General features: G+C 39.3%; 1 protein-coding gene across 2 annotated transcripts in view; it reads left to right on the top strand.

Annotated features, from left to right (window-relative positions):
• Positions 1-27,523, top strand: part of PPIL2 (peptidylprolyl isomerase like 2) — a 74,074-nt gene that overhangs the window by 31,367 nt on the left and 15,184 nt on the right. For both annotated transcript variants that reach the window (XM_075769581.1, XM_075769583.1), the window contains exons 11-15: positions 1,188-1,263; positions 2,468-2,574; positions 15,164-15,253; positions 16,639-16,672; positions 25,620-25,737. In XM_075769581.1, the coding sequence (XP_075625696.1) occupies positions 1,188-1,263; positions 2,468-2,574; positions 15,164-15,253; positions 16,639-16,672; positions 25,620-25,737 (425 nt within the window). The remainder of the gene's footprint in view (positions 1-1,187; positions 1,264-2,467; positions 2,575-15,163; positions 15,254-16,638; positions 16,673-25,619; positions 25,738-27,523) is intronic.

The following is a 27,523-nucleotide window of genomic DNA, read 5'->3' on the forward strand; positions in this document are numbered from 1 at the left end:
TGGCAGAGAGAACACACCTTAAGGGCAGTGCAAGTGAATCATTTCTGGTGTGGGCAAATATATAAATCATCCACAGCTGCTTCTCCCTTTTTTTTCCACTGGAATGCAGATTTTTAGTGGAATATTTAAAGGATATTCTTCCAGGTGCATGTTGCTGTGTGTTCATGGTTGTCAAGAGAAACAATTCATCTGCATCTAGATTTCCTACATCAAAGGCTGTTTGAAATGAGCAAGACAGAGTATTCTTCTTTCCTTTAATAATTCTGGGATGTATGCGTCTTCGTGCTTTGATTACACTTACATGAAAACGAACAGCAATGCAGCATACAGCTTTTAATGAGGAGGCTTAGTGACAGATTAGGGAGTGTAAGTGACCAAGGAGTAGGATCACATTTGCCCCTTTTTCAGGGCATCATAGTGTTACAAGAAAACAAAAGATGTAGGGAGGAAAAAAAAAGAGGTGAGAAACAATGATGAGCCCTACACGTGTTGGAGAGTCAGACTGTCAGCTAATGACCTAACTGTAAACTTGCACGGGATGCCGTGTAACCTTATGGATAGAGCGTTGGCCTGACCTGTATTCTTTACAGGCATTGCCTCAGAGCTGCTAAACGTATCTCCGGGTTTATTAGATCTTTGTAATTTAGTACAAAATCCATGTGTGACGTTCACATTTCCTTTCTACAGGAGAATTGCAAAGCTCAAAATAGGCACTGGGAACCATGGGACAGTGCCTCTGCACGCAGAAGGGCTGTGTGTGTGTGAGGGGGATTTGCTTTCCTCCCCAACGTCTCCATGGTTCACTGGATTTTCCTTCCACTTACTCAGCAACATTGGAGAATTTTACAGATGTCTTGCCAGCAGTACTCCTTTCATATCTCCACCTGTGGATGTACAAATAAATTCCGATATTAGAATCTTTACATAATGATGTATTAAACTGTAGGGGAAGCAATAAGCCCCTTCAGCTCAGCACGTGGACAGAGTTTCATCAGAGCCAAATGTTATGGGCAACAGATGGAGAATTATCACTGCATTGTGCATTTGATTGTTTCTATAGGAGCTGCATCGGAAAGTCTGCCTTCAGAAGGATGACATTTGTGTGTTTCTAGTGCTTATATAGTACCTTTAGTAGATAAATTCTAAGATCTAATGTCTTTTTCTCTTGCTTTTTTCTCTGCAAACAGGCTCACTATTCCACTGGAGCAGTAAGCGCTTCCTTCACCTCCACTGCAATGGTGCCTGAAACTACCCACGAAGCAGGTACCAGAAACTACCTAGCTACAAGCTGTTTATTTACTTTCCAGTTTCAAAGTGTGCTCCCTAGCACACATATATTTATGGGGACTGAAGGAATGCATTGATAATTGGTCAGTAATGATTCCTTGGAAATGTATTCCCTGAGCAGATATATCCATACTTTCCAGTGAGCTCATTCTGAAAATAATGGAGCAATTATGAATTAGCTTTGGCTTTGAATGACAGTTACTTACGTTGAACTGAAATTAATGAGGTATTTTCTATGCCCGGGGACCACAAACTGGGATATCCACTTACGTAAGTTAGGAATGAAGTATACCCTCTCCTCAAACAGCATACAAAATCTTTACCACCTTTTTGGCCTAACTCAGTATTGGTTAGAATGACAGCAAATTTTGTGGTGATAACTTTTGATTTACCGCTTTTCAAGGTTACACAGAATTGCATTTTAGTACAATAAAGTTTTCCTTTCATTCTTCAGCCTAAACACAAATGTATAGCATTTATGTAATTTTAATATTGATTAAATAGCTGAGTGATTCGTATTCCCAGTTGAAGAGGAAGGTCTGGCATTTGGCACTAAAGTTTAGAAGTATGTCACACACGCAAAGATTAAATACATTGCTAAAACTATGTTTACCAAGTTCACTTCCTCTACTTGGTGGATTACAGTGATTTACAGGTGAATTTTTTGAGTGTTGAAAATATCTAACTGGACATTTTGACGAAATGGAAGTGGAAACATCCTAGATTGATCCTTTGGTTTGACTTTCCAGTAATGTTTCCAGTAATTTAGCTTCATTTGTTTTCAGAACTGGGTAGGTCCTCATATGTCAGCAATTTGTGGTTGACTGATGACTACCTGCTTGGCTTCCAAGTTTGACAAACAATTTGGTTTCAAAGAAACATTTGTGATTGGTAGACATTACTCGAAAATTACAGTTTGTAATATTGAATGCTTCTGTGACTTAAAAATATAGATGATATTGTTGGCTCTCAAGAAGTTGGTGGCTTTATAATGGAAACTGTTTTGCACAGAGATTAATGTGAGGTTATCATGATGAATTGCAGAGTGCAATCCCTGAAGACCCGGCACCCCAGGGGAAGAGGTCAGACAGTAGAATCTAGCAATTCGTTTTCTCATGATTTCTAAAGATCAATGAGTAAGCTTCCAGAGAGCTAATTATTGTCTTTTGCTTTGATACAGCTGCTATTGAAGAAGATGATGTGAGATACAAATACGTGAAGAAGAAGGGCTATGTGCGACTTCACACTAATAAAGGGGACCTAAACTTGGAGCTGCACTGTGACATGGTACTGTGTTCCCCATAAGATGAATCTCTCTAGATAACGAACAGAATTCTTAGGAGCTGGCAATGGAAATATCCAAAGAAAGGAATAATGTGTAGTTGTAATAGATACAGATAAATAACTAGCTTTCAGTTGTTTGGGTATGTTTTCATACATTCACAAAACTCCATTGTAAAATGTATATATATTATACTACTATATGTATAAATGTTCTCCGTGAGTACTCCCATACATTTTAGTGGTCTACTCGTAACATGTCAAGGTACATGCTTAGAGCTTCAAAGGGTCAGGATTATAGTGACCCAAACAGTGACAAGGAAGGCAGAAAGAAAAAAAAAGGAAGAGCACAGAAAAGAGAGAACAACCCAAGGTTACACAGCAGGTTACTGGCGGAACCAGGAAAAGAACCTCAGTGAAACTGAGAACAGCCTGTCAGCCTGAGTACATGTAGTTAAGATGCCCAGAAATAGTTAGATTTCCTTCCAAATCCTCAGCTTTACAGAACAAACCTAAATGAAAACCTTAGAATATGTTTTTTACTTCCTGTTGTTTTAGTTTTTAAGGTTCAAGTTAGAGCTTCTAACTTTGTTCATTTTAAAAAACAACAGACTAGAGGGGTTTTTTATAGTCAATAGAGTCTGATTCAGGGGAAGGTATGTGGCTCTTAAAATAATAAACATGGCAAGACTTATGATGGACAGATGAGTTGTGGCAATACTGATGTCTCAGACGTCACTGCTTGCTAGTGTGCTTGCTTATTTATTTTGTACAACCACATCTATAAAGGGAAAAAAGTTTTCAATGTAAAAAACACCAAACCTTATGTTGTTTACTGACATTTTTATCTCAGGAGATGATATGCCTGAAGGTAGATGTTTTAGGAAGTTGAAGGATGTGAATAGGGGTCAAAATGGTAAAACTTCTGCTTGTTGTGACCCTCACAGAATTTAAGGACAGTGGTGCTAACTAGGAGCTGGGGTGCCTGGTGTGAAATCCAGAGATGCAGTGGGAGAATTCATCCTTTTTTGCCTGGGAGAAAGAAAAAGGAGCAAACAGGACAAGCCTGCTAGCTTTCCCTTCTCTTCCTTTCTCTCACACGAGTAAGGAGCAAGATATGTGTAAACATCTCGAGCTGATCTGTGGAACAGTACAGGAATCTCCACAGCGGTGTATCATGCTAGTAATTCTGTAGGTCCCTGTCATCCCTACAGGTGTTTTCCATGCTCTTAAATAGTAACACTATGTAATAAGGCAAAAAGCAGAGGATGTTAGTACAGCAATATTTGGGGGAAGCAGCAGAATGAACAGATTGCATTGAATCATTTGTTTTGCCATATGTTCTCAAACTGGCTCCTGGCTAATGCAGGCTGACTGCAGCTATTCTTATCAGCGTGGGTTTTTTGGCCACATGCGTGACCAGTGTCACTCAGTCCTGAGGACCCAGTCTCAACTGTCCATTATAAACTTCCTGTATGATACCCATTGTGTTTCCTTTTTCCCAGATGAATTCCTATTCATCTCCCCTTCACACACGCCGCTTCCTCATGTACGCTTTGGAAGTGTGCGCTGTTTTACACAACCAGACCTGCTTGAACGCTGGCCTCAAGCCATCTGTTTCTTTCATTTCTTTGTGTCAATTAAATCTGTGTAAATTAAGCAGACCTCTGGCACTGCAGAGGGGAAAAAAGATACATATTTAGAATAAGTAGGAAAAACTTGCTGCATTAAGGAGGCTTTCACAACATCCACTTTAGGTCATCATCCTAGGTCTATTAAATCAGTTCCTCCAGGAGGTGCTTGTTTTTCTCCCTTTACTATATAAGGAGTTTGTGCTTCTAACTTTGGTTTTCCTGAATCACACTGAGGTTAGGCACGTAAGGTAGCTCAGTGCAGGAAGTGCAAACATCTTATAAACATGTAACGCATTTATAGGTCACAAACATATACTCAGATCAGCTGCAATGGATCTATTGGGATTGCAAAGACAGACACAGAAAATGGGGAAATGACAAAATCAAGGCTTTCTAAACACATCCAGTTTACCCTGCTTGTGAATATGCATGGTAATAATCTATGCTGAGGTTTTTATCAGCTGTCCTGGCTTATTCAGTGCATAAGCTGAACCAGTTCTGGGAGCTATTTGGAACTGTATAGTGAAATGGTTTATATGCAGGATTTGGTTTTCCTGCAAGAGCGTAGAATGTGGGTAAGGTTCTTGAAGGCAGTCAGGGGAGACCGGCCTGCATCATAATGCTTGCCCAAATTAATATTGCACAAGCTTTTTGGTGCCTGACTTTTCAGTCTTCATGATTTTTTAACATAGTTGTCATGGGTAATACCTCGGCTTTTCAGAAAGAAATGGAGAAACAAATTTCAACCCAAAGCTCTGTATTGACACCCACTGAGACCACCAGCAAATTTAGGACCCCTGCATTCAACACACAGATCTGTGCTACTTGAGTGCATGAGAGCCCATAGCAGGTTGTCATTGCTGTATGAATTCAGACAAAATATGTGTGATTTGGGGAATTCATACATCTACTCTCTCAAGCAGTGCAACTGCATGAGCAAGTATATGATTTCTAAGCCATATTACAGTGGTGCTTAGCTTCTCTTTTTAAAGACTGAACACTGCCTGCCTGGTTGTTGTCTTGACCTGACCACAGGCTACTTTTTTTAATTGCTGAGTGATATTCTGTGCTCTGGTTATTATGGAAGCCACCCTAGCAGTGGTTGTATTTGCACAGTACTGCAAATACGTGATTGTGAAATGCTTTAGGAAGCTTGAGGATGAAGTTGCTATATAAATATGACAAATGAATACCTGTGTCCGGACATACGTGTTGCAACATTCAAATTACATTTTAAAATAGTCTTATGGGTTAGATTTCAATATACGCTTTGAGGTGAAGTCGTCTTGCTGAAATAGAGAACAGCAAGTGACATACTGTCTTTGAGTGTATGTCTACTGAGTCTTTGATTGTATTTTCATGCCTATGGGATATATTTCAGCAAAACATTCTTGCAGTTGTGCTCTCAGCAGTCTGCACTGCTTCTGAAGTCTACCCAGTATCTCTTTGCCTTCAGTACCTTCCCTGAGTTCTTACTTCTTCTCCCTTCACAGCTCTTCTGTCTCCTGTTCTTTCTTTCCCATTTTTTGTGAGCTATCTGGCAATATGGATTGTTTGGAGTTCAGTCCTATGTACGCATGGAAACCTTTGTTTAAAAATAAATCTAGGGATCTTCATATACTAGTACTTTAAGGTGCCAATCAATAAGATTGATAGTGATGAGATTCTTCCTAGCACCAAAAACCTAATCAAGAAATGTTTTGTATTGATCCAGGGCAGGAAATCAGTGCTGCAGTGTGATTGAAGTCATCAATTACTTTGTGACAGGATTCAGAAAGAGAGCATGAAATAGGGCTAGAATCCAGATATTTTTCGTGTTTGAAATCACTTGTTCAGAGCACCAGAAAACTTCACTTAGGTTCTAGAAAGATGATGTATGGTTTAAGTCATTGACCTGAGAAAAGGCAGTAAAAAGACTTTGGAAGATAAGCTGGAATTTTTTTTCACCCTTTTGAATTTGTGCCTCAAATGAGCAAAGGTGCACTGCTGTGCTCTCTTTCCGTCTTAGCGGTGTGCCTATTGCTCTTTGTTGCCATTTGTTTTTCTCCCAGTATTCTTATGCAGATACAGTATGTTCCTCCTGATGGGGACTAATCAGATGGCCATTTGCTAGGGACATTTTCCAGGAAGCTGAGTTCAGCTGGGCATAAGCAACATTTGTTGTATATACTAATTGGAAACAAATTTACAAAAATTCTACTTGCCAGAAGTAATTCTGGCAAGTATAGAAGATTAACGACATCCAACAAGTGTTATTCTTTCATCTCTAGTCTCATGCATGGCCAAACAGATAAATTATGAAAAAAATAACTGATGAAAGGCAATGAGCGTCACTGGATTTCTTGTATTTTATTTACTGTGATTTTTCTAGTCTCTTCAAGTTCTTTTACCTGCTTTAATCAGGATGCTGCTGGGACCAACTGTCTATGTCATCTGTGTGTATTCTGCTGTATTAGTGACTATAGTGATGCAGTTATAGCTTGTTAGGTGGTGGAGCAGCTTCCTAATAGCAGGGTGGAGGCTTTACCTTGTGCAAAAAGTCAAACGGCCTTGGGTTTGGAAGTAGAAAAGCAGTGTAGCGTAATGAATGGAGTGGAAAACGAGGAGCTGGTAAACCCTTAATTCTGTGCTTTTGCCATGAACTTGCTGTACGATGTGGCTATGTCATTTGGTTATGGATTTTTTTTAATCACTGGCATCTCCCTTTCTTTTTCCCCACAATGAGCAATAAATATGGGCATAATTTTTAATTCCCAGGCAATAACATGTATCATAGATGCCTGATTGCTGGAGTGCAGCTACGCAAATAACAGGCTGCCTGTTGGAATCAGCAGCCCTGCATAAGAATAGACAGGGTGGCAAACTCCCAGTCTCTGCACCTGTGAAAGGGAATAAAAATTCCTGCTTTTGCCTCTAGGTTGCTTTGAGGCTTTCTTGTTTAGTGCTTGTACATTTTACTTTTATTGTGCCATGGAAAAAAAATAATATATATATGTAAAAATTTAACACTCCAGAAGACCCTGTCAAAATGATGAACAGGTGGTTTGGTGTGCTCTCTCCCTTCTCTGCTTTGTGAGTTCTCCTCATACAAGTGGTCACTGTGGGGTAATGATCTGGTGGTTAGACACATGCTGATAGCGGTAATTGAATACTAATCCATAACTGCCATGGCAGTTTTTGTAAATTCGCCTGTCTCACTCAGGTTTAATACTTTAAGGTTTAAGGGCACGTTGGCATAACAAAGAAGAATGTGAGATGGATTTCAAAGCTCCATCTAGTACTCTACAAATGCTTTTTGAGGTTTTAGGACCTGGCAAACTCTGCTTAACGATGATGTCTTGGCATAACTATCTGAAGGAGCCATTATTCTACAAACAGTGATGTTTTAATCTTTTGAGGCCCTCTGACCTGTTAAATATGCCTGTGATCTATAAATGTGTAATCCAGCCCCTGGTCTTTGAAATCATCTCTCCTTTTGTGTGAGGGACTGTTCTGAAGATCAGAAGCCTGTAAACTTCTTATTCATTTCCAGTGAGAAAGTAGTGAGTCACTGAAAAAATCCTTTGACCTCCTGGCATGACGAGGTTCCTCAGTCTTCCTGAACCTCTCATTTTCTTTCTGATTTAAACATCCATTCTACTCGCTTTCTGTCAGCATCGTTGTGGCACTGTCTGGCAAATAACTGGCTGATGTTTTACCCGTGTCTGTTCACTCAGTAACATGGTGGTAGAGATGAAGTATAGTGGTGTTTGCATGGTTGTAAATGGCTTAGTTCATAATTTTTTTCAAAATAGGTCATTGTAGGAAGAGCTGCAACTTTCAACTTTGAAAGTTCTTGTAAACAGATACTAAAACCACCTAAACAAACCTGTCTTTTTCCAGTAGGAGAACAGCTGGATAAAAATGTTTGTTAGAGAGGATGTTGTTACTTCTTGCTGTGTTTTTTTCCTCAAAGTGCTACAATGGCAGACAGATCTATTGCTCTTTCTGTTTGGGAGTAGAATGGCTCTGTGCAGCCATATTGATTAACAGGTCGCTTCTTAAGTTGTTCTTAAGTGACTAGAAGTTAATATTTTAAATATTTTTAACTCTGGGGGCATAACACCCATACTTGAGAAAGGAGAAACATTTTAATGCAAGATGTTAGTAGGAAATGCCTTATCTGGATGCTGCCATCATGTGCTTGTCCTCGGTGCCGTTCGGCAGCAGTGAAGGGGCAGTGGGAGGCCCCGATGTCCCCCGCTGCCCGTGTCTGAATGGCACATTCAACGTGGGGTTCAGGAAGGTGCTCGGCCACCTCCCTGTAAACCTGACCCTGCACCCTGGGGCTTGCTGCCCTTGGTTGTCTCCGCACAGTTTCCTGGCAGCCTTTGGCCTTGGGTAGTTGGTGGGAAGGTGCACATTTGGACCTTTATACTTCCCCAGCCCCCCTGAGAAGCTGGATCTGGGGAGGGAATCGATTGTTACTGGATTGTGTCGCTTGTTTTTTGACATTTGATGGTGCAGGCATCCCGTACCAGCTGCGTCTGCCACTTAGTGATCCCGAACCCAAGGATGAGGTGGGTGGTTTGGAGTTACACAGCTGCTGCTCTTCATCTTTCTCTGACATGTTTCTTGTTTATACCTTGGCTCCTCTGATCAGAGCGGGGTGACCTTGGGAGGCTGACAGCGACCAGAGCTTCGCTGTCTAGTGTGGAAGTGCTTACAGGTTGCATCTTCTGAAAAGGTGGAATTTATGTGCCAGTTGCAGACTGACGAAAGGCCAGGGAGCCGCCGCGGGACCTGCAATACTCCCAAGTTTTACAGCTGTTGGAGGTTGCTCAAGCTATTAAAGTTGTGTCCTCATTTAGACTGTACCTAGCGGTGCTATGTTGTGCTTGTCAGCCTCATCCTCATCAGCACCCAGCCCTGCACCGCACTGTCTGACAAGCTCCTCAACCCTTGTGTGACTGACAAATTTGAGATGGGGGGGGAGAGGATTGTTTTCTTTTCTGCTGCTGCAATAAATAAAAGTTAGAGACTGCAGCTAGGGATGATGACTATGCCTCTGGAGAGCTAGTAGTTAACATTGACAAATTAGATGAGTGAATTAGATGCCTTGTTTAACTTCAGTTGTGCTCAGCTAAACTGATTGATTGTCCCTGTATTTGCAAAAAAAGTGAAAAATAAAACTAGAGTATGTCAATTTTTTATTGGCATCTTGTCTAAGCTGAGCATCTTGCTTAGTCTTCGAAAAAGTTTTTGATAGCATCGTTAATGTCAGTACTGTGGAAGAAATGCCTTTGAAAAGGGAAATTTAGCTATCTGCTGCAATCTTTGCTAAATAGCTAATTAAATTATAGTGAGTTTCTGCATAATGAGAATGCAGTAATTCTGCTCTTTGTTCTGAGCAAACCTTGAGGCTTTGAGGTAGCAAAATAGGCAAATGTTTGCTATCAAGTCAGCAATCTATTACGTGAGGCATAGTTTGCTTGTTCTGATTCTTTTTTAATATCAGTAAGAGTCTGGCCAAGTGTTTCACCCCACAATGCCTGATGCTTTCATCTCTCCCGGTGCTCTCTCACTGGAACTGTGCTCTTCTGATCACAGGTCACAAATTGACCTGAGCGCATTTGCTCACTGTGAGACCAGATTAAGAATGGTGTCCCTTACATGAACTGTGTCTTATTTGAACCGAACCACCCTCGGCAGCTGTTGTTTGCCACCATAACCTGCCACCAGCTCAACCCTTCTCACACATAGGGGAACTGTTAGCAGGAAAGTGTTGCTGGCAGGGGGTGATATTCAGGTCTATAAAAAATATTTCTCCAGTGGGAAATGTCATGGGCTTCCTGTAGTGAAATTCTCCCTGTGGTTTTGCAGTGGGCTTTGTGGAGTTTTGGATTTTCTTGTCCCTCTTGCTCTGAAACAAATGGAGTGTGTTCCTAGTCCATTGGTGCAAAGTGAAGTAGGGTAGCTTAAATTGCCTTCCAGTACAGTATTATGCATTGAAATGCACTAGAAGCGTTTATATGTCCAGTTTCTTTCCATGGCTTAGTGGAGGGAACAGATGCTTGCACCTGATAGATGGTGATTCCTGAAACTGCTCCATTACAATTGTTTCTGAGTCCTACATAAAGCCAAGCTTTTTTTAGGGCAAGTTCCTTCCTGTGGGATGCGTAGGTACGAGGATTGCAGATTGAAAGGGATGGGGAGGACTGAGTTTAAACCTTACCAAATCACCTCTTTACGGACTCACACATTAGAAGAGTTGCTAGAATGAACAATTACAGGATTGACAATGCTCTATGTAAAATGGACTAAAGCAAAACAAAATCCACCTTGTATTTTAAAGGAGAACTATGTCTAAAAAATTGCAGGCTTCATTTGAAGCTTTAGAAATTCCCATCACTAGTTCATGCCTCTCAGTAGCAGGATTCTGGCGTTTGTGTGATAAGATGAAGGCTGTAGAATGCAATTTTAATTTGTGAGGAACAAGCTTTTCATTATTTCAGATTAATTCTACTTTGAAACATAGTGTTAATGAGCATATATCAAGGCACTGTAGTTTAGTGCAACTACTACAGTTCATCCAATTTAGAGAGACAAAAAGAAATAAAAAGGAAGTGGAATTAGCACAGGGAAATTATACAGATGTGCGAATGACAGCTTCTGAATGCTTAGTGTGAAATTTCTCTTCAAGGTTCATGCAGATCCTCAAGGGATGGAGCATTTTGAAATGATTAGCTCTTCACATAGTAAAGCCTTCTTCCTTGCAGTCATGGCAACGACTCAGAAGCTCCTCTCTTTTCCCATCTCCTGCACCTTGGCAACAGGAGTGCAGCAGGTTTTTAATCTATGTCTGGTTGGCTCTTCAGCTGCCCAATTCCAATTCTGAGTTAAAGTAACTTTTACAAATGTAATGACCCAATTTAACTGATGAGAAAGGAGAGATGCAAACTGAGAAATCAGATAGTGACCTGGCTTGGTAAATCTTACCCCTCAGGTCTCAGGATGCAGCAAGAGAGATGAATTTTGCCTGATTTGGAGTCACCCTTGCTGGCAAAAAAGAAACTAAAATTGGCTTGGTTAATACTTAAAAGTGGAACAAGATAAAATCTGCATTTCTCCTAGACCTTCATAGTAAGGAGTCAGGATTTTTTTCTGTTTTGCTTTGGCTTTCTAAATTGTGTATTACTTTCTTCAGTGTTTTCCCAGTATCCGTGATTTCACAATCAGTCTCTTGTCACTATTGTGTTTGCATGGTCATACTTAGTAGCAATGTCTCTTTAATTTTGAAGTTTGTATGGGCCTAGTAATTGGTAGGGTGTTGGTATTTCCATGTAGAGTTACCTACTAAGCATATTAGCTAAACGGAGACTTAAACATAATTAGAAAACCATTGGACTGTTGCCCCATTAAATATATATATCTGTGAGCCAAGCAAAGCATTTGTGTCATCTTCTGGGATAGGTATTCTTCTGGATTCCTGTCTCAGACTGTTTATTAAAATGTTACCACTTGTATTGGGTGTGAATTTTCAACAGTTGAAAGACAGTTATTTGGCATCTAAAAAATAAATAGGGAGCATAGTTGGAGCAGGAGACTAGACTCATTTTTGGTATAAATAAGATTTATTTTATTCTTAGTGTTTGTCATTTGGAGCATCGTTAAGTTGAAGGACATTATTCAGAGACACTGTGTTCACTTACATGGTCCCAACTTGACTGAAGAAAAGGAAGATTTCTCAGGGCTGTCCTACCACGCTCTTGGGAGAAAAAAGCCTTCCACAATTTTTAAATTTTACTTTTTAAGACTATCACTGCGTCCTTCCAAGAAGATATTGCAGTAGATTGAAAATGTCTTTCTTAAATGCCTTAAAGACATCTTTCTTAAAGACATTTTTCTGTCAGTGGCTTTCAGATCAACAGGTTAACAAATTAAGGTGGCATTTTTCTCTTGACTTTCTTACAGATATGCGTAAGTCATAGTCAGCAGGTTAAAATAATTTAAGTCATTTCCAGCTTCATGCAAAAGGAATAAGGAGGGGAAAGGTAGCTGCTGCTGTTGAGGTCAATTTGAGACAAAACCAGCCAGAAATAAAGGGAGAGCCTGCAGCCCATTGTGAATAATGAGGCAACAAGAAACCCGTGTTGCCTCCTGCACTTGTGCATTTCCAGGTGCCTTGACTATCCCTTCCTCCTTCAGAAATGGTGTGAGGCAAGTGGTGTGGAGGAAGTTTCTGAAGTCATAGAGAGTTTTGCATTCCAAGACTGCGAGTCTGACATCTTCCACAAGATCTTACACTCAAATAACAAAGACAGGTTTGTTTATATATATTTCTCATCAGACTTTGTAGTTTGAACAAAGACTTCAAAGACTGGCTATGTTTGTATGGTCAATGCAGAACATAACTTCATTACTGAGGATCTACACCTTCCCTATAAACCTCAAGCCTTTTTCTCCTGCTTTGGACAGGATGCTGCTTTAAAAAGTCCCTGAAATGTAAATGAGTGTTGGATGTTGCAGTGTGAGATTTGGCAAGAATGTTAACTGCTTTGAATAAATCAGATAATTGGAGCCAGATATTCTAGATCAACTGCATGACTGAAACTGGGGTTTATTACTGATTGAATGTAAACCTTATCATTTGCATCTACTAAAAAACACTATGAAAGGTAATGGTAATGTTGCTAAGGAACTGTTTACCTGCCAAATGTATCTGTATGATGCATGAGGTGACCATGGGAACCAAGAAAACCTTGCAGTGAAATGATTATTGCATGTATAATAAATATTTCTGCAGTTGCATTTGAAAAGCTTGTTTCTGGGAAAAGATAAAATAACTAGAAACGAATTTAGAGAGAAGGGTCAGCATAGGTCCTGCATAAAAAATACATTACTAGAGCCAGTTTTTTTGATGCATATTTTACAAGTCATGTTTTGAAAATAAATAGGAAAGCTGTATTGGGTTATCAACGTTGTACAAATTTAAAATGGTTTGGTATGTATTCCTAAGGGACTCAGTCTTTTGCCTGATTTCATTTTTCTTAAAAAATTAATTACAGGTTGCTGTATTCCCCCCAGAGAACTTATTAAATATGTCACTCTCTCCAAAGAGTGCTTGGTTCTCATGAGATAAAGTGCCTTAGGCTAAAAGCTGTTGTTTCCATTTCTGATTCATAAAGATTTTTTTTAAACCTATTTTTATCCTTACTGACATTTTTCATGAGTGATAACTAATAGCACTACGTTAGGCTGTTATGATATTGTCTTATAAAGGAAGTATATGCTGCACAAATGATTCTTCAGGGGTTGAATTTTACTTGAAAGATTACGTACAAAGATTATTTTCGAGCATGTATGTCCAATTCAAAGAAAAAAAATTCAAATTTGCTATAAACATTAAAATTGTAGGAAAACCTCCTATTGCTTGAAACAATTTTTATGGAATATATTTAGTTACAAGTTTCCCTCAGTATGCTACCAAAATACATGTCCTAGTGACATTCTACCATAAACCCATTATGGTGCCATTACCATTTTAACTTAGTAATGAATCATATAGGAAATCTGAGATAATAGGTGGTGTAAGATTGCATTAGAATTTGGTTATTTTTCCAGTTATGGCCCAGCAGACAACTGTCATCTATATCTGTGTAGAGTAATTAAAAAGGAATCATTATAAAGAATTTATAATGGCAGGTAGTTTGTTTGGATAATTAAGCGACATTTCAGTGTAAATAAAGAGGGATGGGAATGATTGTTTCAGATAAGAAAATATTATAGAAAATTAAAGTTCTATATGGTTCAGGATGAATACTTGTATGGATCTGCTTTTAAAAAGATAAGATCGTTTCATCCATAAATGATTGTAATTGGGCTTGCCTTATTTTTTTTTGCTTTTAAGTCACTTCAGGTTGCATAGCTCAATCTCACTCTGTCTGTCTACAGACCAAGAATGATGTCATACCAATGCAAAGTGAATCAGTGTCTTTCAGAAAAAGGCTTCAAGTCTTTTGTGTGTTCGTTTACAGGCATTGCGACTCATGCTGTGACTTTACATGCAAGCACATGTTACAATAAGGATATTTTCAATGCCTGTAACAACTAAAATTGGTTAGATGTATTCTTTTGTAAAACTGGAATATATTTATGCACATAATCCACAGAGGGACTGGAAAACATGTCCAAGTATAGAAAATAGGCTGTTTCTGTACTTGTATTGGTACATGTGAAGGTATTTTAGTATTGCAGAGAAGAGAATCCCTACAATGACAGTGGAAGGATAATTAGGTAGGCAGTAAAGTTTTTCAGAAGGTATTGTTCGAATGCCATGGTGCATAAGTTAAAATAAATAGCTTTAATTTGCACTGTAAAAGCAAATTAGAAGTTGGCAATATATTTAGCTTTTTCAATTTTTGAAAACAAGTTGTCTTTTTTATTTCTCCTATGGTCTGGTGACTTGTGGGGTCAGTCCAATTTTTAATTCCAGGTAGTGAAGAGGACCAAATGCTTCTCTCCCAGTTACCTTCAATGTGCTCATTTTGAAATAATGGACCAGAGAAGTCAGGTTCTTTCTCACTCTGGGAACTTAACTCTTTTCAGTTCTAGAAGTCCCCCTTTGGAACAGGATTATGATACACTGCTGGAACTAAGTTACTTGAAAGTCTCTGAGCTTACCCGCTTTCACCATCGTGTCTACTGGGAGTTCATGTTATCTGAGCTAGGGTTCAGCACTTCTTTGTGCTAATTGGAAGGTCTGGGTTTAGTTTATTTAAGAGAGTATGTGTCTCTCCAGTATACTTTAAAAGAGCATATATTATATCTTTTTTTCTGTAGACAGAGACTCACTCCTCTTCAAGTCCTGGATGATTGTTTCTTTGCAAGGCACAAACAAAGAGTGATTCTTGTAAACAGTGTAGTGACCAATTTGATCATCTAAAGGTATTGCTTAATCAAAACTTCTGTTTGTCTTTCAGACACCCCGAACATGTGAAAATTTTATCAAATTGTGCAAGAAGAACTATTATGATGGAACAATTTTTCACAGATCAATTCGTAATTTTGTGGTGAGTATTGAACAAATTCTGTGTAACGCATAGTATGTGATGTCATCAAAATATTTATTTAGCTTAATTCAGTTTTAGTTTCTTCCATGCATGACAACTTGCAATAGAGGTATATTAAATATACCGTCAGAACTAGGATTGTCCTAACTTACTAAATTTGTACTTACTAGTCTTACTAACAACTGACTCTGACTAATATTGTCACTTGGAGCTTCACTGCATTTAGTAGTGCTTTTGCTGGTGTTCTAGACAAAGCCATTTGAGAGTCATTGCCTTGGCAAGGCTCTTGTTATCTTCCCTAAGCTGTGGGTGGGTGGTTAATGAACAGAAGGAGAGAGAGAGGAGGGGGGGAATGCTAATTTGGATAAGTAATACTGTGGCCTGTTGAAATCCCATTCAGATGAAACTTTAGAAAGCAGCTGAATTTCTGTTTCAGGTTGTGGTACTTGGATACTATCAGATCATCCTTTCCTGTGTGTGCTCCATTACTAGGTGCCCAGGCTTTCTTTGTGAAGGAGTTAAAGAGCACCTAGTGAACCAGAAAGTCGATGCTGGTAGTCAAAGATTTACATAGGTACAGTCCAGGCAGCTTAGGATATTGTAGCTGTCCTCTTAATTTTCTTTCAGAAGAATTAACAACCAGATCCTGAAGGCAGTATGCATCTTTCATCACTTACATTCCATCCTGTCATCCCAAAAAAGCTTTTTTTCTTTTGACAGCACTGTGTATATCAGTTCATAGTTAAACTCACAATTAAAATTGTGCTTGTCTGTTATTACTGTGAAGCTAGTCATGGCACGCTCCCTTCTACTGGCATTAGAATATAGAATATTATTTCTGTAGATCCTGCATATATATTCAGTGATTTATTTTGTTGCTGAAAGATTGGTTCCACATAGGGATTTTTCCTACTGCAGATAGTGAGGGGGATGCTGGGAAATACAGATTCAGATACAGAAAATATTCCATATTCCCTTATTTCTTGCCTTCCTATTGTGTAGAGGATTGGTAGCAAAATGTAAAGCCTTTTCAGTTCTAAAAGCAATGCATCATCAGTTAAAAAGCAGGTTATGACCCAGCACATAATAGAAAGGATGATCTGGTTAACCCATTTGAGACTGTTTATTTTTCCCTATTTACCCACAAGAGACCTATTATTTTTATAAAAATGTCATTTTGCTCTTGGATAAGTAATGTAGGAGATGACAGCCAGCTGATAAAAGAAGCTCCAAATAAGTAGTAATGGTTTCCTTGTTGCTAACTTGTCAACGTGACACAATACAGAAGGAAGAAAATTGAGCACAGTTGGCTTTTATGGCTTGTATTTAATGTCTTTCACACAGATATATATATGTAACCTATTGATTTTATTCAAATTCTGCAGATCCAAGGAGGTGATCCGACTGGAACAGGAACAGGTAGGATTGAGTTTGAATCAAGTAAACTGTTTTCACTTCATATGCTGTGTTGTTACATTTATTTCCAGACACCTTGTAGATTAAACTTCTCTAAATGATATGTGGCACTTTGTATTTCTACTTTAAAGCAGAGGGTTTACCTCTATATTTTATGACCATTTTAACTATGCTTAAAATTTCATCTGATATATTCTCAGTCTAAAACTTGGGCACTCTTCCACGTAGAATTCTTTTGGGGTCTTTGCTTCCTTTTTCTTCCAGAAAATAAATAAATAAAAATTACAATGATTTTACAGCTGGCCTTCCAGGGCAAAGAACAAAGGAAGAAACACATTCATGCAAAGTTGCTTTCAAATTCAGCGTTAATGAAATACTTGAGACCTGCCTCAGAATTGGTGAATGGCCAGATACCATCTGTTCTCCCAGCTAGTTGCTTTCTAAAGCCCAAGCTGCTCTTTTTCTAACTTGTAGGAATGACTTATTAAATTCTTCTGCCTGTTCTTTCTCTCCTTAGTTGGAGATCTGCATTACAGTTGTATCAGAAATGGTCAGGAGACATAGCAGCTGAAGGGTCCTCAAGGCATTGCCCACCACAGTAGATAAGACATGTAATATCTCTAGTTGCTGCTGTAAATTTGCTCATTTTCCCCTTGCACCTTTTATTTACCCACTTGTAGGTGTCACCAGCCTCCACAGCTCCTCGCCTGGTCCTGTGGGCTTCTGTGCATTTTTATTCTAGTTCATACATGTGTCACTTGTATATAGCAAGCACAATGTTTTTCTGTGTGTGCTCACAGGTCATCCAAAAAAAGATGCCCTTGTAGTTGTTAAATACTTTAACTCTATTTACTTTGTAAATAATGTAACTGTGAGTTGCCCAACAGCTTTTCTTCTACTGCATGCGATAATCAACAGTTGTATACTCTAAGATTTGAAACTAGTTAAAAGTTGTGTGTTTTGATTGCAAAAGCCTGTTAACAAGATCTGTTACCGTATATGCTTGGACTGTCAAAAGAAATGTGATTTGATTTTGTTACAAGGAAAATTTCAGTTCAAATCCCAAAAGACATAATTAAGAACATCTTTTAAGATGAGACATTAAAGAGGTGTCAGGAGACGGGAGAAATTTAATGGGTTGATTCAGACACCTTTCACCTCTATAGGGTGGAGTTCAGATCCTGCTGTGGAATGAAAATTAACTTGCTGGTGTCATTCTTGTCTCTATTTGTGCAAATTGTAGAAGTATTGTAAGACACCACACTTAACAGTTGGCAGAGGACTGGCAGTGCAGCTGCATTGAAGGTCAAGACTCAGCTCTATTGGCAAAGCAAGTAGGAAATAAAATGCAAATGAGACCATAGGAGAGAAAACCTCCTATGTATACTCTTTTATTTAAAAAAAAAGGAGTTTGATGACCTCTAGTCTTTCCCATTTTGTTTTCCTCTCTGTTGTTCAAAATGAAATACGAATATATTGCAGGCAAGATGTCTTGCAAATGTCTGTCAAGACTATCAAAGTTGAACAAAATGAACAGCATACACTCAAATAGATATGAGTGGTGCAGATTTTTAGACAGTTTGCAATTATTGTAGACTCCAAATGATGCAACTATCGTCTTTGCAACTGAATTATTTTTATTTTTTGAAGACAACTCAATTTTAGATATCCTTACTTAATCACTTATTGAATATGATAAAATCACAAGAAAATGTTGTAAATGGACAGCCTGGTGGGCTACTACATTTCTCTTGAACTGTCATGCTTGTGTGTTTAATACTTACTTAAATGAAGCCACTTAGTTCACAGAGTGCAAGTAGTTTGTCAGGATTTGTTCCTGATTACCTGATAGATTCTGGGCATTTGAATGTGAGGCAGAAATTTCATTTGTGTATTTCGAGCCACATGCTGTAAGAAGGTGGCAAAGACCGCAGGTGCCTGTCTGGCTTTATGTTCTCTCCACAGCAGCACAGCCAGAGGAAGGTACAGTTTGGCAGAAGTGTAAGACCGTGGCAAACATAGTGATGCTCTCCTAGGCTCCCATGGTGTAAAAAGTTTGGTCCATTGGTTTGCATGTTACTAATGTGATCACAAGCATTCGTGTTAGAAAAGCTTTGGAGTAAAGCACTGAGATTCAGTACTTTGTACCTTTGTTACCTGGGTCTTGTATGTTATTTGTTGTATAAATTCCCTTTTTTTAATTTCTTCTGGCAGCTGGAAGGAATTTCAGTATTCCTTTGACTCGCTGGTGCTTAGAAAAAAAATCAAAAGATACATCTCTGCAAGCTAAGAACTCCATAAGATTTAATGGTCTTTAGAGGTTTACTGGGAAAGTAAACAACTTGACTTCTGTAATATCAGGGAAGCATATGAGAATAGAACAGGGCTTTCTTCCCAGATAATTCAATTGGCAATAGGGAGGACTATTTAGAGGTTACGTTCTAAACGTCAATATTTTAAACTGCCAGAATTGTTTCTGTTAGAGCCTTTTGTAGGGAGACTTTGGGGAAAAAAAGAACATTCTTTCTTTCCTTTTCCACATAGAACCTTCTGCTTTAACTGAAATTTTCTGGCTAAGAGATTTGGGGTGCTTTTTCATTTTTTGTTTGTTTAAAAAAAACACAACACCTTTTCCAAACTGATACATGAAAGGTGCATTAAGCCTGTATATATTTTTGTTTTGTTATATTTATTTAATTATTCCTGTTCAGCAGCTTGGGAACTAGAACAGACTTGTTCAAAAATCCTCCCACCATTTGGTTTCTGTCATTTGACTTTCATCCCATGTTCAGCAACAGGTGTCAGGTTTATGGTTGCAACACCCAAATGCTTAGATGATCACCCACGCCATTGCTAACTAAGCCCAGGACTGTTTGGCTTCTTGGTGGATTTGGGCACATTGAGTACAACATGACGTAAGGTTACATGTCGTATGTACAGAGACTGCAACTGTGCTCTCGGCTCACCTAGATAAGCATGCTTGTGTTTTGGAAGCATTTCACAGATGTAAAATGCCAAGCTGGTTGTCTCTGTCCACTTCCACGGCTACTCTGGCTGAACAGTCCTATCTGTAAGCAGCACTGATCCTTACTTCTTTTTTATTTGTTCATCAGCACCCCGATGTGTCCATTTTGAGTCTCTTGCTAGGCTGTCATAAAAGTAACTGTGACCCAGCATATGTGTGAAAGACAACTGATTCCTGGTACTCAGCAGTTATCCTTGGGATGGAGGAGGGTGGAAATTAGCATTATGGCATCTAGAAGTTGAGATGCCACACTGGGAAAAGAGTGGGGAATAGAGTTTTACCTTAGCTTAGCTGGCAGACCTGCATTGCCAAAGCAGTTGGATATACAGTCCTGTAAGGCTGACGCTGATTTAGAGGACCAAACTAATTTTCTACAGCCTTCAACTTAATGTTTCATAAGACTACTGGGAGAAATTTTATTGTGCTGCAGCAGCTTATTTCTTTTCTAACAAAATAACCACCCATAGAGGCAGTATTCAGAGCAATAACCTGAGTCATGGTCATTCTTTGTAATGATTAATTATTTGAAAATGAATTTTGGATTTGTGATGTATCTCTTTTCCTGCTGTTCATAACAACTAAGTGGTTGAACATTGTGAGTAATTCTGCCTAACTCATGCTAGTGCAAGTGGAGCAGCTGCTCTGTATTTTCAGCATTCCAAATAATAGAAGAAAATTTGCATGTAAGAAAAATAGGTTTAATATCCTAAACCCTTTGAATGAAAAAGACAAAAATATATGCAAAGCATTACATTTTCGAAGCGGCACAGGCATTTTTCAGCTGCTCTTACTTGCAACCTGTTAGAAGGTCTCATGAATCGATTTGTGTATACCTCTGTGCATTTATGAATGCAGGAGGGCACCAAGGTGGCATATAATACCTGTAAATGTCCAAGATAAAATACCACTGGTAGATGGGAATTACATTTTGGATGACAACCAGCAGAGCGGAGCATTTTTTTTCTTTTTCGCCTCCTGAACTGTCAATAGCAAAAAGAGTGTGGACAAACTTGGTTGGTTGTCAGTTCTGGAATGTGATTTCCTAACAAGGAAAACAAGGCAAGCTCCTAAAATGTAACCAGTTTTTAGAGCCCCTTTTCTTGCATGATTGAAGTTGAGCAAAAGGACAAGAGCAAGACCTTTTTATCTAGCAATACACCTCTTTTAGATTGCAGCCCCTCTGAAAATCCAACCTCTGGTATGTGGGGTTAGAAGTACCGTGTCCTCTTATCTGAAAGGAGAGAAGCACTTATTGGCTGAGCTAAGGCTTTCATATTTGCAAAATGATTCAAGAATCGCACTTGGAAAGCTCTATAGAAGTGTCAGATGTTATTATGTACCTCGTTGTTCCAAATGACAAGAAGAAAATTACAGAAAGTAAGCCATCATTTTTGTGAATCAGAGCCCTCCCACTTCCTTACCACTGCTTAGCAATTTTTATGCCAGAAAAAGGAAGGATTTATTTAAAATCACAACTGTCATAAATGATGATTTCCAGCCCACACCTGGCTTTTGGAATGCTATATTTCTGGAGCTTTAGGTGCATCTCTCAGCTCTTTGCAAATAAGTTGTACAACTTCTATAATTGTACCCCAAAAAATTACTTTCTGGAAAAAAAATGCCTTTAGAAGGAACAAAGACTACCAAAGAGTAAGCTGGTTTGGTCAAAAGAATCTGAAGACGTGGCTTTTTTCTGTATAGTTGCTTATGTGTGATGGCTTCAGATGTCAGTTTAGATCTATTCACCTTTTCACTATCAGCACAAGATGCAGATACGGGACCAAATAACTAACCGTGCTTCAGTCACAAGCTAAATAGATCTTGCCACTCTGGATAGCCATAGAAATGATGAATACAGTCTCATTTTTTTCTGTGTGCTGTGTGGTCTGTTTGGTTTCATCTCTGTGTGAGAATTAGGTAAACACCTCTTAAATTAAAGAGAATTTTTCTGTTTTATTAAAAATGTCGGGAAATGGCTCCCAGCTGCCTTCCACTTTGAACCTCAGGTATCCGGGTAGGCATGTGATTTTTGTTTTACAGACTTGTGAAAAAACTCTTTCTGGCTCCTGAAGGGTTAAATGCTGTTAGAAGGCCAGTATATTTCCAAGTGCATTTCCAGCTTTGTGCAAAGAGGAGACCCCCCATGTGCAGGGGGTATTGCTCCCTTTCGCGCTCCCAGCACCAATCCAGCCAGTGGCAGCACCCATCTGCTGCCATGGGAACCCCTCTGATTTTTAGCACAGAATTTCTTTCTCAGCACTTTTTGTAATAGGATCTCAGAAACATTTGCAAGTCCAGTAGGCATGCAGCTCCACTGTGACAGAAGATAATCTTATCAGGGAGTAAGCTGAGAGGAAGGTGAAGTGACAGGCAGCGCTGCCCCCAGAGTCAATTCTTGTTTTCCATGGGCTTTGCTTGTAGGCTGGTACTCAGCTTCGAGGTGAGGTTTTTGCATCATTGTGACTCCATATATAGTCAGCGGTGATCTGTGTGCTCTCAGAGGAGGATTTGGGGAATATAAGGAGGAGCTTCCTCTCTTTATGGCATATACTGGGAGTGTAAGATGAGCAGACCAGAGCTAGACAGTGTGACAGTCCCACCTCCTCTGTCTGCATCCATTCTGCTTTCAGAAAATGAGGAAGATGGCACAGCCACACCTCCCAACCATGTCGAGACTAAACACAGTAAAATCTGCTAGGTACTTCCAATTGTCTGCTAATTATTAGTAGTAGGTTTGGAGCCCGTGAGTTATTTTTCCAAGTTTACATTGAGCTCTACCATGGAGAGCAAAATGTAAGGATCTAAAATCCTTTTCCAGAACCCTCTGACTGAGCATTGTGCTGTCATGGCAGCAGACTTAACGAGGGATCTGTACCTAATCTTCAGAGAGAAGGTGATTCTGGTTTTCAGTAATTAAAAAAATGCATACATTTAACTTGCCATCTTCTGGCTTGCTCTGCCTGGTCCTGCTTCAAGCAGATACTTGAAGCCTGGAACAATTCCAGAGGTTAGCAGAAGTTTGACAAACAGCACATTCAGGCTATTTTTGATTTAAGGAGAATATATTTGGGTTTTTTCTCTTTTTATTTTTTTTAAAGTATTCTTAAATTAAAAATTGTGGTTTTTCTTTAAAAGCAACAAAAAATTCCAAACTGTTCCTGTACTGCTGTCTCGCTGCCTTTGCAGCGTCTCCACCGCCCTTTGCCAGTCCGCGCTGCCAGGCCTCTGCAGACACTTCAGCTATGTCCTTTATAGGACGTCTGGCCTTTTAGGCGAATGCTGCACAGGCCATTCTCTGTTCCTGCCTGTAGCTCCCAGACAGACAGAATTAGCCTTGGAAACAGCTGTATGGCAAACAGGGAGGCAGGGACTGGATCTCATGCTGTAACTATCTGCTAAAATATTAGCACTTATTTCCAGAGAACTGGAATCAACCAAAGTTAGCCTTCGTACATATGAGATTAATTCTGACCTGCAGTGTATGATCTGAAATGAAATCATACAAAAATAAATATTGCAAAACCTATAGATCATGGCTCATTGCTCCTGTCTGCAAGCTCTTGCGTCTGGTTGCTGCTTGTGCCAGAAAGAGACTCTGTCATTCACAGTTTTTCTCTTTCCTTTTGAATTATTTTTCTGACCAGCAAAGGCTTCAGGGTTGATTCCACCCTCTTTCAACATCTTGGCAAAGCTGTAATTCCAACATCAGCTGAAAGCATAAGAAGGGTGTAATGGACTCAAGGGTTTGGCCACTTGCTGCTATGTACCATCCCAATGGGATGTGTTCATGTTTGCATATCATCTGAAAATTTCTAGACAGCAAACACTCCTCTAGGCTAGGACTCTTAGCAAGTGCATCTGCTTTACAAATAATTAGGACTTCCTTCAAGAGGTTCTCTGAAGCAAAAATACGTATTTCTCTAAGGGAAGTCCAAGTGAAGTTTATTACTTCGGCCGTGGCAGAGAACAGAAGTGCAGGGCCTGAAGCATTGGCACCACAGCAGTGTCATGGTGCGGGCAGGGAGCCCGTCCCTGATGCTGCCCTGCCAGGCCGGATCCAAGTGGAAAGCTGAAAACTGTGAAAGGCAAAGAGGGAAAAAGAAGTTGTGCACAGAGCACAGTGCTGTTGACGGGCAGTGGGTCTGCAGGCTTTGCAGGTGTGTTTCTGGTTTCAGGCAGCACCTGTTGGTGTGGAGCCTCACTATGTTCCATGTGTAGCTTGTTTATTTACTAACCTACAAGAACTTTGTTTTTCTGAACAAGGCAGGTGACTAAGTCACTGCAGAAGTAACCTCTCTTAGCAAACAGGAACACGCAGGAAGATTCATTAGCAAAGAAAATTACTGGCTTCTGGTAAGACAATTTCTAATAGGTTGAACGCTTTGGATTTGGCTAGAATAGCTGGGGTTTGAATCCATCTTCAACACAGTCAAGCTGGCTGCAGCTGTACCATATCCCCTTCACCCACTACTGGAAGAAATTGGCATATGGGATCAAGCTGATGTAATTTAGCTGATCTTAAAATATTCAATAGCCAAAGATTGCTGAAGTAATCACTCCTCCTCTACTCCTGATTACAGAAAATCCCTACAGGGTTTGTCCCCTTTTGCTGCCTCTTGTCAAATTGCAGAGCAGGCAACACTCAACTCTATTAATAGGTCTTTTGAACACGATTAATTGGGGTTTTAAGTGGGTCAGTTTCTTCCAAAATTTCTTGCTTACTTAGTTCCACTTGCACTTGCAGCTGTCCACCTGTGATGCTTTGTTTTCATTTCAAACTCTTTTCTCATTCCATGCACCCTTGTGATTTTCTGCGTAAGGTTTTTAGTAGGAGCCTGGTTTATTCCTCAGTTTTATTTGCTACTTTCCTGTGCAGCCGTATCATCAAATTGCTTTTCGGTATTAACATCTGCAAATAGCCATTGAGCACTACAGATCCTTTACTGACCTCCTGCTTCGCTAGTGATACAGTTACTCCGGAGAATTCTTAAGCCAGTTCTGCAGATGGACCAGTCTTGCTGCCTGTTTGGATAGTTTTGTTTGTTTTATTTTTAATACTATCCTAAGGTGAAATATTTTTTCATGGTTTGTCAAACAAGATTATGGATTTGACTGTAAAACTATGACTCATCTCAGCCTTCGTTTTTCTTATTAAGAATGATCCTGGAGGAAAGTGCAAATGAAAATGTCAGATCTGTCATAAATAATGTAAAAATGACAGCCAGGAGAAGAGGTCTTCCCGACCCTCTTTCTATCCACAGGCACAGAAAACACATCAGTTTTGGAGGGCTGGGTCTGTGGTTTGTGCAAAGTTTTATCATCCTTTTGACTTCATTGTATTTAAGTGTTCACATCATTCATGTATCTAGGCCAAATATCTAATTATTGCCTTTTATTTTGGAGGAAAATGTATCGTCATTCTTCATTGTTTAGCCAGGAATTAAGCATTTGTGCCTATAGTTCTTAGTTGATTCTATGAACGTATTTCATCTCCCTGATATTTTCTTTCCAGAAGCAATGTTATATTCAGAGTGCAATTAAATTAGTAATTCTTTTCTCTGTGTTTTGTCAGGAACCCACTTTTAAAGATTTAATGTCTCAAAAAAGAAAAATTATGGTGGGCCAGCAGTAAAAAAATTAAATCCTTGACAGTTCTTCAGCACACAATATATAATGCTGTTGATAAACAGTCTGGTCTGTTGCAGTTGATAGTGTGGGGGCACAGAATTGTGTTGCCAATTACAAACATCTGATTTTGAGGACATGCTCAAATACTAGCTAGTGATAGGGATAAGGTAAGAATATATTATACACGTAGTGATCAGAAGTGCCAGAAACCTTGGATTTAATGCCAGTGCCTGTTATAAAATGTAGTGGGAAACTAATGAAAACAAACTTGTCTTCTATCATCCTTTCTTTTTCAAGGAGGAGAATCTTACTGGGGAAAACCTTTCAAAGATGAATTTAAGCCTAATTTGTCCCACACAGGACGTGGTGTTCTTAGTATGGCCAATTCAGGACCTAACACAAACAAATCACAGTTGTAAGTAGTCACTTGCTTTTTGTCTTTTATTGTTTCCCTCTAGACATTGTGTCTTACTCTGTTAAGAAAACAAATGACATTTTATGAGCTACTCTTTAATGTTCAGTCAAGTGAAATACTCTGTCGAGTGCTGCATATTGAAATCAGGGTAGCTACAGCTGCTGTTACCCAATCTAAGAGCAAAGTGAAGCATGGCAAGATGACCTGTAGGTTTATTATATCATCATTAATTTGTCTTTTCTGGTTTTATGATTTGAAGTTTTTGTTAATTTTTGTCAGTGTCCCCCACTGTTATGCCTGTAAGATCGTTATACCTCTCAACTCTGTTTAAATTTAGTCCCATATTAAACTTACTGAAAGGGCTTAATGAAATGAAGCATATACTGTATGGAAATGTTGCTTCTTTTTACTCACCTGATTTTAAGTAAGTGAGAATGGTTACGGGCTGTTGGAATATGTGGAACCCAGATGTGGCAGAGTGCAGAATCTCAGTTTGAGAATGACTTGTTTTTCAATGTACAAAAGCAGAATGAAGACTAAAATGAGGACAAAATGAATGAAGAGCTAGGAAGAACAACAAAAGAAATTTAAAGATATTGAAGTTGTAATAACCTTTACGTGTAACATTAACACGGGTGTTTGCCTGCAGTCTTTTGAAAATGTTCTGTGTCACTTTGAGCCAACTATTTATTGGTTGCTCTCTTAAGTACTGCAACAGAAAAATGTTGTACCTTTATTGGGAGCCCCAGAAAAGAGAGTGTGTGTGTGTACAGTACTGCCTGTTGGGAAGGGGGAGGGAGAGAGGGGCCTCTTGGTGTTGGTCTTCATGATGCGAAGTAGTAGTATGGCTTGTAAACTATGCAGCAGTGTGGTTAGCTCTGTAATTATACGCAAGTGCTTGTCTTGGGACCTTTAATAGGCTTACTCACGTGCTTTAGGCTAAGCACGTGTTGGGCAGTTTGCAGGATTGAGTTGCTGTAGAGCTTATTTTGGATTTGAATGTTATTGCCAGCACTCAGGTGCTAAATTAGGGGAGAGTAGAGGCGCTTTTTTTTTTTTTTAAAGTGGGTTCTAGAAACAGAAGTTAGAGACAGTTCATGCGTGATGTGCCATATTGCGCCACATCATCTGTTGCTGTAAATGTGATTGTATATTTCCCTAAAATTTGCAAATGAAATATGAAATACTTTTATATGTGAAGTCCTTGAGAGACTCCATCAGCCCGTATTTATAAAGCTTCCTAGGCAGCGTTTGGATGCTTCTGGCAAGTGTTGTGACCTTAGGAACTGGCTGAATAGCTCTCCCCATAGGTGATAGGCACTGCAGCGCGGAGTGAGCTGGGTTCCCTGTGTAAGGTGATGCTCAAATAACACTTAAGACTTCTCCGGGAGTCATCCTGAGTTATGTTAATTCCATTGTCCTTAGTTTTATTTTGACTGCAGTGATGGCTGAGAAGCTTTCTCTGTATATTTGCTACTGCTCAGATTTTTAATTTTTTTTATTGCAATGCTACATAATTGACCACTTGGTAATCTTAAGTATTGGATATCTGGGAATAAAGTGGTGCAAAGAACCTATGCACAAGGCTAAGTTGTAATGTTTGCTCTGTGTAGGAGTTTGCATTCTGCACAGCATCTCAAAGCTTTCCAAGGGCAAGCTACGGCTTAATAGATTGTCTGGTAGATTGCAGCCCCTCCTATCTGCAATCATATAACTTCCTCAGGCAGTTGCTTATATGGAAAAGTGCTTTTGGAATGCTTATATATTTTTAGCTGTCTCTAATGTA

Source organism: Balearica regulorum, chromosome 17 (genome assembly GCF_011004875.1).
Source record: "Balearica regulorum gibbericeps isolate bBalReg1 chromosome 17, bBalReg1.pri, whole genome shotgun sequence".
Classification (NCBI taxonomy): domain Eukaryota; kingdom Metazoa; phylum Chordata; class Aves; order Gruiformes; family Gruidae; genus Balearica; species Balearica regulorum.